General features: G+C 43.6%; 1 protein-coding gene and 1 non-coding gene across 2 annotated transcripts in view; one reads left to right on the top strand and one right to left on the bottom strand.

Moving 5' to 3' along the window:
* Window positions 1–3,914, bottom strand: part of TOMM7 (translocase of outer mitochondrial membrane 7) — a 37,174-nt gene extending 33,260 nt beyond the window's left edge. Inside the window, exon 1 of the mRNA XM_030308089.1 lies at window positions 3,804–3,914. Within this exon, the coding sequence (XP_030163949.1) occupies window positions 3,804–3,837 (34 nt within the window). The 5' untranslated portion in view covers window positions 3,838–3,914. The remainder of the gene's footprint in view (window positions 1–3,803) is intronic.
* A 2,168-nt stretch (window positions 3,915–6,082) lies between these two features.
* LOC115509525 lies at window positions 6,083–6,154 on the top strand. The gene has a single exon (XR_003967412.1). It is a non-coding gene; the product is annotated as a small nucleolar RNA SNORD93 (small nucleolar RNA).
* The last annotated feature ends 5,776 nt before the right edge of the window (window positions 6,155–11,930 follow it).

The raw sequence follows: 11,930 nt of genomic DNA on the forward strand, positions 1-11,930 counted from the left end.
TATTGGTTTTGGGAGTACAATTTAGTGATTCATCACTTACATATAACACCTAGGGCTCATCCCAACAAGTGCCCTCCTTACTGCCCATCACCCATTTAGCCCATCCCCCCACCTATCTCCCCTCCAGCAGCCCCCAGTTTGTTCTCTATTGCCAAGACTCTCTTATGGTTTGCCTCCCTCTCTGTTGTTATCTTATTTTTCTGTCCCTTCCCCTATATTCATCCACCTATTAGTGGATTAGAACTATTAAATTCTACCTATTAGTGAAATCACATATTTGCCATTCTCTGACTGATTTATTTCACTTAGCATAATTACATTCTAGTTTTAACCATGCTGTTGCAAATGGCAAGATTTCATTTTTTTGATGGCTGAGTAATATTCCATTGCATGCGTGTGTGTGTGTGTGTGTGTGTGTGTGTGTGTGTATCACAAGATATATCTTCTTTATCCATTTATCAGTTGATAGACATTTGGGCTCTTTCCATGATTTGGCTATTGTCGATAGTGCTGCTATAAACATCAGGGTGCATGTGCCCCCTTTGAATCAGTATTTTTGTATCCTTTGGTTAAATACCCAGTAGTGCAATTGTTGGGTCCCAGGGTGGTTCTATTTTTAACTCCATACTGTTTTCCGCAGTGCCTGCACCAGTTTGCATTCCTACCAACAGTGTAAGAGGGTTCCCCTTTCTCCACATCCTTGCCAACCAACATCTGTTGTTTCCTGAGTTGTTAATTTTAGCCATTCCGACAGGTGTAAGGTGGTATCTCATTGTGGTTTTGATTTGTATTTCCCTGATGAGGAGTGATGTTGAGCATCTTTTCACATGTCTGTTAGCCATATGCATGTCTTCTTTGGAGAAATGTCTGTTCATGTCTTCTGCCCATTTCTTAACTGGATTATTTATTTTTGGGGTGTTGAGTTTGAAAAGTTCTTTATAGACTTTGGATATTAGCCCTTTATCAGATATGTCATTTGTAAATATCTTCTCCCATTCTGTAGATTGCCTTTTAGTTTTAATTGCTTCCTTCACTGTGCAGAAGTTTTTTTTTATTTTGATGAAGCCCCAATGGTTCATTTTTGCTTTTGTTTCCCTTGCCTCCGGAGATGTGTCTAGTAAGAAGTGCTATGGCCAACGTCAAAGAAGTTGCTGCCTGTGTTCTCCTCTAGGATTTTGATGGTTTCCTGTCTCACATATATGTCTTTCATCCATTTTGAATTTATTTTTGTGTATGGTGTAAGAAAGTGGTCCAGTTTTATTCTTCTGCATGTCGCCATCCAGCCTAAAAGGGTTTGTTTTTTTTTTAATAGTCTGTTTTGTAACCATGTGGGGAAAGAAACAAGTGCATCTATATCCCAGTGCTTCCAGGACATGTACAAGTACACCTTTTAATTGCCAAAATCAGCCACACAAGTTTATTTAGGCAGATGAAACCAATAAACTTCAGTGGGCGCAGACATTCTCTCTTGGCTTGAAAACAAGCCTACAGCTGCTTGGAAAAGGTAGGCTGATAGGCAGAGACCTGCATGTGGCAACTGGCCCAATGATGCCAATTAAAATGTTACCCAACTAGAGTAATCATTCAAATCATAAATAATGTCTGCAATTGCTTTATCTCCTGACTATCCAACACAATAAAATGTGCATTCAACACAAAGATGAAAGTAAATGAATGGGCCAATTAATTTGTGAAAGCAAATGCCCTAGATCTGTGTCTGATGTCAGTTCATTGCGAACAAGTAAGACTCGGGATCTCCTGGGGATAGGATCAGGCAATTGCAGGGTTTGAGGAGGGTGATAAATAAGTTGCTTTCTGCCCCTTCTGCATCCAGAACCAACACAGAATAAAACACAGAATGGAAATTGAAGTGTTGGCTTTACTACTAATGTTTACTAATGTTAGTTCTTCAGAGTTTAGTCTGTTCTTCTCAGGGTCCCAGTCTAGACCTTGAGTCACCATTCCCTTACACCGATCCTGGGCAGTGAGGGAAGAAAAAACACGAATCTTCAGTTTATAGCCTTCTAATGGATTTGCTCTTCCTTGAAGAGAATGAGCCACTGGATGTTATCTGCCATGACATACTTGGGAGCCAAAAATTTTTAATGTGTAAAATGCAGGATCATTACTGCATGGTTACAGAGAAATACTACCTTTCATTTAGTTAGGACTATAAAGAAAGCACAGAGGTAAAGGTAATGACACTTACAATGTACCCAATTGATTGTATACTGAACCAAGAAAACCCTCAATGGCTTCCAATGGTCACTTCTTAGCCCCTGTTTCCCCTCCCATCAGAGAAGAATCTTAGACTCTTCCATTGAGAACAGAGGACAGGTAGAGAATGAAAGTTAACAAGCCTACCCTAATTTGCATGCTCTCAAAATTCATATTAACACGGGATTTTACTGAAATTCCTTCTTGTTCCGAAAAGGAATGAGAAAAGGATAGGTAGAGGTTTGCGGCATTATCCAGCAGAAGTTTCTCCACAGAGAATCATGGCGGTGGTGGGGATAAGGTTCCCCTCTAGCAGCAGCAAAACTAGCCAGAGAAATGCCCAACACCTCCGGAGGCCCCAGGATACCTTCTCTATAAGTGTGTTTGAACGACAGGCCAAATACATGCCAGGAAAGGAAATTCAGCATGTTTTATCAAGCCCTTACAGCACACCAAGCCCTTGGCCATGTACTAGAAATGCAGAGATAAATTCACATTCAAGGTGACCCAGGAAAGTTACAGCCTAGGATAAGACCCCATCACTACCACCGTTATGAGCCTTCAAGAGTTTGATAGCATGGGGCGCCTGGGTGGCGCAGTCGGTTAAGCGTCCGACTTCAGCCAGGTCACGATCTCGCGGTCCGTGAGTTCGAGACCCGCGTCGGGCTCTGGGCTGATGGCTCAGAGCCTGGAGCCTGTTTCCGATTCTGTGTCTCCCTCTCTCTCTGCCCCTCCCCCTCCCCTGGTCATGCTCTGTCTCTCTCTGTCCCAAAAATAAATAAACGTTGAAAAAAAAAATTAAAAAAAAAAAAAAGAGTTTGATAGCATGAATACTCAACTATTTGGGGGGATAAATGGTGAATGTCTTTTCCTGGAGTAATTTCCTCCTGACCCAAGCATATTCCAGGCACTATGCTCAGTTCTGGGGAGCCAGCAGAGAAGGAAACAGAGTCCTTATGGAGCTTACATTCCACCATCATGACAACTCAGCTTCTGGAGATCACCCTAAGGCTGGCTCTACTCCACTAGAGAAAACTCTAGCTGACTTATTAGGTCCCTTCTACTCTATACTTCCTCTTTAATTCTCTTGGCCTCTTTGATTTTTACCAAATATTCTCCAATATTCGAGGTGCAGTCAGATTCCTGCTGGTAATGCTAGACGCACCATCAGTACCCCTCCTCCAAGGTGCCCTCCCTGACCCCTTAGCAGGCTGGGCTCAGTGGTCTGCGCTGTGCCATGGGCACAGTGAGTGGGCTTCTATCAACAATTGAACGTCACTCTATGTTTTCTGAGGGCAGGTGCAGTTTCTCATTCCACTTTATACCCCCCAGCACCAATCACATTGCCTGGCACAGTAAACACTCAAAACATACCTGTCATACTAAACAGTCCCTCCAACCAAAATAATCTCAAGTGCCCCAGTTTAGGAAGCCTCAAATCTCAAAATTCGAAAAACAAATTAAGGATAAAACTCAATGTAAGCACAAGGCTGGAGACTGCGGGTCCGGTCCGGCAGTGCCTTCTTGACTTGCAGACCACCCTGGGGGAAGGCATGGAATTCGGGGCGGGGCGGGCGGTTACATACCTAACATTATTTGATTTGATGCCAGGAGCTTCATCAAACCTGCAGCGTGGTATAAATGAACACCCACACAGAGAGGTGTTCAGGCAAGCGTGCTGAGTCCGCCGGCTCCGAGGCCAGGGCTGGGGAACGTGAGTCGCCGGCAGGGGGCGCGCGCGAGCCTCTGGGCGGCGCAGGCGGGGCGGTTACTAGGCCGGGAGGGGCGCTGGGGGTAATTTTTGGTTGGTTGTCTCAGGGTGCCGACCGCCCAAGCCCCTTTTAAACTTCGTCTCTCCAGCGCCCTCCCTTTTCCGACGCGGTGTGCGACTCGGTGAGTGTCTTCGGACCGGTCAGACGCCGGAACCGGCCACGTGGTCTGGGGTCTCTCTCTGGGTCCCTGTGCCCGCCTCGCCCGGGCGTCCAGGACGCGGGTTCGGCCTCAGCTTGGCGCCCCCTCGGGAGAGGCCCCCGATCCCGGGGAAGGAGCCCCCGTGAGGGCTCCTCTGGGGTGAGGACGTCCTCGTGGAGTCGGGGACCCTTACTTCCTGGGAAGCACCCTTGTGGCGCCTTCCCCCGGCCCCCAGCCTACCGCTCCCCCGGTCCCCTCATCTCTGGTGCCTGTGGCCTCGATGCTCAAGGGCTCCAAGCCACTGGGAGTTTCAAGTGCCCTTTTCAAAGAAAAAATAACTTTTGGAGAATGCAGCTGCGGGGCGGAAGGCGCCCAACCGGGTCGGAGTCGGTGCTCTTGGCTCGCTCCGGGCTCCCGCCTGCCTGGTGTTACCATGACCCCGACGTAACCAGTTTGGAAAATGAGCCAGATCGTGGATCTGAGCGCTTTAACTTTGCGTGCGGAGCAGCTTAATTAGTGTGCTAGCAACAAACGGCGGCAGTTGCGCTCTGACAGCCACTCCCCACAAATGCCTTTCAGTTGCCACTTTGCAGGGTGGTTTGGCTTTTTGAAAGGTCTGGGGTTCGTCTTGCGGGGGATGATAACTGTTGTGAGTCCTGCCTGCAGTTTTCTGCCCCAGATTCACCTTTCCTGGAGCGACCAGTACCGTATGCAGCGCAGGACCCTCTTCCAACATTTTCAGGGTGCGAAGCCCGTCATGGTTTTCTGTCCCGGGAAAAAATGAACCATTGGGATTCTGATTTCTGTCCACCAAGACGCTGGCACCCATGCTATAGAAACGGTTGTTCTCCGGATTTAGTAAACTTTGTAAAGATCTAAATTTAGAGTTGAGTGAATGAAGGAATCTTTGTAGATATCCTAAGTATCACTTAGTAATCTCTTGAAATGTGAGGCTTCTGGGGGTTACATGTTTGCCCGTAGAGTTATGAAAGACCTTTTTACCTATTAGGAAATAACTGATATTACTGACCAGGAAACTGAATGGGACATCCCATTTTATCGTGCTTTTAAAGGGGCGGGGGGGAGCAAGCTGTGCTGTAGGCATCCCTTTTCCAGCCATATCTATTACCCCAGAGCACAGGGACAGATTTCCCTGTCCTGAGTCCCTCAGTCTGGTGACTAGCACTGCAACACGGGAAATGTAATGGTCAGGCTTTGGTTTACAATTGCTTTATGTGGTGGGGGGTTCCTCTTGAGCCAAACTGTTTCAAAAGTTCCATGTGAGAGAGAAACACGGGCTGAGGGAGCCAGGCACCATGACGAGGAAACAGCAGCTTGAGCCAGTGTCTATTTAAGGGTAGTGGAAACTGAGCAAGTGCCGAGAACTGTTCTCAACTTGCTGGGCTCTGTCTGCTTCTGCTTGGTCAACAAGTTTCAGGCTTCCTTTGGTTTTTAAATCTGTTTAGAGCTTGTTTTAGTGTTTCCTAGGTACAAACTGTTGCCAGTAACATTTCAGGTTTTGTTTTGTTTTTTTTCTAAAATTGATACTGTTCCATGCTAATATAAGGGTCAAGTTGGACATGTCGTGGGTGCTGACATTATATTACATAGAATTCCAGATGATAGGAACTTAATTCACTGTTCTATTTTACTCCTGGCTGGAAATTACCAAGGAAATTTCCCAAGTGTGAGGAAATTTGGAGAAAGCCTTTATATGGGAATTCTATTCAAAGGTAGCTTTTTAGTCTTCGAGGTAACTAGTAGGTAACCACAATAAAAGATGCTCTTTACATAACAAACAAACAAAAAAACCCAAATCATAAAGAGTTCATTGATATTCTTAACGTTGTTCTTCTCACTTTTCTATCAGGCACAGTCCAGTTCAAGATGCTGATGAACTTCAGGTATGGACCAAATGGAGATAATTTGTTATTAAATAGCTGAATCGAATTCTTGGCCAAGGATGAGAACTCTTAATCTGATTGGATATGCTTCTCTGATGGGTTAAAGGATTTACCTGAGGCCAACTTCATAGGAATTAGTTACCTGCAGTCACATCCCTCCTCCCTTTAGAAAGTATGTCTTAGATATGAAGGGGGGAAAGCCTGTAATAAATAGGCAGTACTTTATTATGCCAAGAAAAGGTTATTTTTAATGGATTTTTAAGTAATTGGCATTTAATCTTTCAAAGTATCTTTCCCTATGGTGACCATTTTGAGCTTTTAGTAAGATAGGGTTTGAGTTAAAAATTCACTTTTATATGAGAACATTACTAAGTCTGAGTTGACAATGCGTAGTATGTTGTGGAATTCTATTAACTTACCTGCTGCACAGCTTTTGTAAACATGGTCTAGAAACCACTGTTTATTTTCTTAATAGCACATCTTATTTCATAATTGCCGATCTAACTACCTGTTGTGATACTTCTTTTACAGGTCTGGTGCTCAAAAGACAATTGTGGTGTTTGAAAGAAGCTTTTCCAGTAGATACAGTGTATTTGAACATATGGTGATTGAATAGAGGCTTTTGCTCTCTTTGTCCCTTTCATGGTAGTAGCAGGGGTGAATTTTGAGAAGGTGCCAAATATCTGTAAGAACATATATCTACCAGCACCATAGAGAATTTTGTAGAATTCTGTTCTATTATTTAGCCTTTCTACCAACCAGCCCTAGCCTGAAGTTTGACATAGTAACTAGACTATTCTACAACTGTCTTAACAACACTGTCACTTGTGCCTTAATTTGCAAAGATTATTTTTAAATCCTATTCCTTTGACTGCCCTAAAAATACATTTCAAAGCATCCTTTTAAAAATACAGTTTCAGGGGTGCCTAGGTGGCTCTCTCAGTTAAGCATCCAACTTCAGCTCAGGTCATGATCTCATAGTTCGTGGGTTCGAGCCCCACGTTGGGTTCTGTGCTGACAGCTCAGAGCCTGGAGCCTGCTTCAGATTCTGTCTCTCCCTCTCTGTCTGCACCTCCCCCACTCACACTGTCTCAAAAATAAATAAATGTTTAAAAAAGTTTTTTTTAATAAATAAAAATAATTTTATATGCATACAAATTTTTCCATAATACATTATTTCAGCGATTAAATTTGATCCTTTTGACGGAAAACAGATTAGTGGCTTAGTAACAATCAGCAAGGGTAGGTTGCAAAGGGGCATGAGTGAGTTTTGAAGAAGTGTTTTATATCTTTTTTTAAAACATTTATTTTTGAGAGAGAGACAGAGTGTGAGCGGGGGAGGGGCACAGAGTGAGAGAGACACAGAATCCCAAGCAGGCTCCATGCTCTGAGCTGTCAGCACAGAGCCCAATGCAGGGCTCGAACCCACAAACATTGAGATCATGATCTCACCTGAAGTCGGACACTTAACCACCTGAGCCCCGGAAGTGTTTTATATCTTGATTATGGTGGCACTCGCATTTGTCAAATTTCAGGGGTGTGTTTTGCTAAATGTAAACTACACTTCAATAAATGTGATTTTTAAAACTTAACTTTTCTGGCATCTTAATGACATTTCCAGTGAAATCTATGAAAAGATGGTCTTGGGTCAGCACTTGAATGATTTAGGGAGGTGTTAAAAGTGGCAAAAACATCAAAACATTTTGGGGGGGTGTAAGTCACATAAGTGACTTGTGCACACAATATAATACCTAAGAAAATCAAAAGGTATATCTGGGTTCGCCTGTCAAGGATGTAGAATTTCTCCTTATGGATATTCCAGACAACACATTCCTTGTCTTAACAGCTGCATTTTCAGTCTCACTGAGTCTGTCATGGCACTTTGCCTTCAGTCTCTGGACTGTCCATTCTTAGTGGCCCACACGGAGTGTGGAAATTGCTACCCTGTATTTGCCCTGTAACCTGCTCGGCACCATTTCAGGTTCCTGATAGCCTTGCTTTCCACACTGGCAATTTCCCATTCCAAGAAAATTTAGAATGGCCTTGACTGATAAATGACTAGCCAAGGGATTTGGGAAATGAAGTGAGGTTCTAGCTGCTAAGTTATTGGGCTTGGGTTGGTCTCAAAGCTTAATGCCTAAGTCATGCGGTTTACTCCTGAAAAAAACCAATCTGAGCTCTCCCTTTTTCTCTGGGGATGTTCAAGGACACTTTTGAAAGGAAGGATGGGCCGGGTTATTGGTCGTGAGTCATTGTTCTTTACTGTAGGTAATGAGGAGGTGTAATCTCAGAGCCTGTTGCGCCCTGCCCTGAGACCACGTGTACTTCTGACAGCTGTTGCTGTGATGTGTTGCCTGCAGGAAGAGCCAGCAATGCTCTTCAGACGCCAGGCTTGAGAACGTTCCCTGCTCTGTCTCCCCCAAACCCCCTCCATGATGACAACACAGTTGCCCAATACCTTGGCTAAATGAGTCTAGTAAACCCCAAAGAAGATGGGCTGAGGAGCTGGAGCCTACCCCACAGTCCTGCAGAGTCACCTTGCCCTCCTTGGCACAGCACACACCTGCGTGTTGAGCACAGCTAAGATGGGCCGAGGCCAATAGGACCGTTCTTCCAGCCAGTTTGTGTTCAAGTGCTCTGAGAAGTGAAGCAAGTCTGGAGTTGAATGAAATGTTTTCAAAGAGGGCTTATTAACTCCAAGGGAGGAGGCTGGGCTTGAAGAGAATTTTTCCTTATGACTACAAAAGAAAATGGGATTGAAATATAACTTTATGCCAATCGTTATGCTTTCACTGAAAATGCAGTATCTTAAGAACTCCAGTCGCTATCCTCAGATATTACTTGCCCAATATCACAGTTACTCTGTTGTTCTTGTTGGTTCAGGTAGGTAGGGCCCCGTAATTTGATTTCAAGAATGGGCATATCCCATTTTTGACCTAGACACTCTATAGTGTTACTTACTACAAGTAATTTTGGGTTCTTAAAAAAAAAAAAAAAAAACAACTGTTTGTAGTTCAAGTGAGTGTTCCAAACTCAAGTACTTTTGAGGTTTCCGAAACCTGAAGTATTTTCACAATTCGGCAAATATTTATTGTGTTTCTCTTGTGTGTTGGTTAAGCCCTGTGATAGATGATTCCTGTTTTATGGTGCTTTCATGGTATGACTTAGCCACATCACTATGTCAGATGAAGCCAGTTAGAATGTGCCCCTGTTAACTTCTGTTAGAAGGAAAAATTTCACTTAGTATCTGAGTCAATAGCTGAAAGATTCAATTGTTGGGACAAGCTATGAAGAGATGATTATATCTATTTTTACCCGCCCCCCCCCATGACTACCACATTCCCTGAATGTTAGGGTGGTTTCTAAATAAACAGCAAACAATACAATAATTAGAAAAGGGGATAAAAGCTCAGCAAGAAGAGCAGGATTATAAAGCCAAGCCATTAGACCTCCTGCATTAGTCTCCTGCCAGCTTGGCTCTGAGCCTCCTAGGAGCTGGAGAAAAGAGCCAGTTGGCAAATTTGTCATTTGGCACTTAAATATAAATTTAAAATGGAAAAGGAGGAGGGAGTGGGGTTATTTGCATTCTAGGCTCCCTGGAACCTGGAACCTAAACCTAAAAAACCTAATGCTTTTTCCCCCTCATGATCTCGAGTATCTTGAACAAAGTAGAACAGAAAAGGTGTATGCATGACTAAACAAGGATACAGAGATGGTAAAGACTGATGGATCTGAGTTGTGAGGTCAGTCGGCCAGTGACCCAGCTCCTTGCCAAGCCAAAGGGATAACACCTCTTCAGAGAAAAGCCATGTTGAGATTGTGTAAACAAACAGCCAGATATGTATTTGAAAGGCTTATTTTTATTTTGCACTCATAAAGTTTCCCTTTCCAAAATTTACTGCGTATTCGTGAACTGAAAAGTCCTGATTTAGATATATTGTTATAAAATTGTGATTTATCCCAATCCGGGACTATGCAACCATTGACTAGAGGGCCCCCTAGTGGAGTTTATCTGTATTGTGAGGGGCTAATTTCTTGAGGTACTCCCCACCATCGCCATCTGCATTTCCAGAAGGACAGCTCCACATCAATCTGTTTCAGAGATAAAGAGACTAAATCCAGTCAAATCAGGCTGATGGACATCACAATGATTTGTTTCTGGGAGCAGAGCAGAATGGTGCAGTTAATGGATCAGGGCCTCATACCATTGGTTTCCCAGTTGAACAAATGCCCTGGCATGTTACCTCCACTCTTTAAGGCAGAGTAAAGCGCACTGTATCATTTATAGACCTTCTGTGCTGGAGAAATATGTGGAACTTTGGGAATCATCATAGAGTCCAAACTGCAGTCTAATACAGTAGGCACTGGCCACATGTCACTACCGAGTACTTGAAACATGACTACTCCAAACTCACATTCACTGAGGTCTAAAAAACATCAGCTTTGGGAGAATTCACATTAAAAAAAGAATGTAAAATATTTCAATTTTATATTGACTATAAATGATATTTTGGATGCTGGGTCAAAGGAACTGTATTATGAAAATTATATAAGTGCTATTTGCATTATATTTCTGTTTCTTAAACATGAATAAAAACATTCATGGGAACCACAGGGATAGTGGTTCCACAATCCAATAGAGAGAAGGATGTTGCCATCCTATTACAGGACCTGGCGGAAAAGCAAGAGCAAAATTACCACTTACAACACAGAACTGACAATAGGTAGGCAGCTATTCTTTCCAGGGTGCAGGAGGAGGGAGCCAGTGCCACTTACAAGACTTGACATCAATTCTACCCTCAGGCTGCTAGCACTTCTGGGGACTGTAAATAAAAGGCTTCAGGATGTATTTATTAAATACTTTTGTTCTAAGACTATGGGCAAGTACTTGTGCGTTCATTAGAATCATCCAGGGACTTGGTGTGCTACAGGTCCACAAAATAAAACTTCCTTAATGAAGAATCCCTATGAAGGACATATGGATTTCTAGGTCCGTATGTTTCTGATTTCTTGACCTACTTAGTATGGGGCGTGTGTGTGTGTGTGTGTGCGCGCACGCGCTTGTATCTGTAGTAATCTTTCACTTTTAATGGAAGAGCCAAGACTGGGCGGGGGAGGTGACATCATAACTATTACCAGAACTTTACATAAAGTACAGTTTTTAAAAACTACCTTAGGTTAAGCAAAATATTCCACAAAATTCTCCCCTTCCCTCATTTCACTTAGGTCTAAAAAGCAGATCTGTGTGTAAAATCCCCTTTCGTAGTTTCCTTACTGGTAACAATGACTTTTTATCATTTGTCTCTTAACAATAGGTGGATTCTTCCCTTGAGACATTACTCGTAAGCAGTGATTCTGCTGTCAAGCACTGAGCCCGCTTTGGATCCTCTGTCTCCCCCCTCTCTCTCTCTGCCCCTTCCCCGCTGGTTCTCCATCTCTATCTCAAAATAAACAAATAAGCTTAAAAAGGGGTGGGGGGGCACCTGGGTGGCTCAGTCAGTTATCCGACTTTAGCTTGGGTCATGATCTCACAGTTTGTGAATTCGAGCCCCACATCAGGCATTGTGCTGACAGCTCAGAGCCTGGGCCACGCTTGGGATTCTGTGTCTCCCTCTTTTTCTGCCCCTCCCCCACTCGCACTCTGTCTCTCTCTCAAAAATAAATAAACATTAAAAATATTTAAAAAAAAGGAGTGATTCTTTAGAGGAGATGGGATGGGGAAAGACATTTTCCCCCTCCTTTGTATTGGGATGGAGACCTTTGTATTGTCTGAAGACACTTTTGACTCTCACAATTGTGTGGGTGAGGGGTGCTCCTGGGATCTTGTGAACAGAGGCCAGAGATGCTGCAAAATATCCTATAATGTGCAGGACAGACCCTAAAGGACTGTCTGCACCA

This window comes from Lynx canadensis, chromosome A2, assembly GCF_007474595.2.
Source record: "Lynx canadensis isolate LIC74 chromosome A2, mLynCan4.pri.v2, whole genome shotgun sequence".
Taxonomy (NCBI): Eukaryota; Metazoa; Chordata; class Mammalia; order Carnivora; family Felidae; genus Lynx; species Lynx canadensis.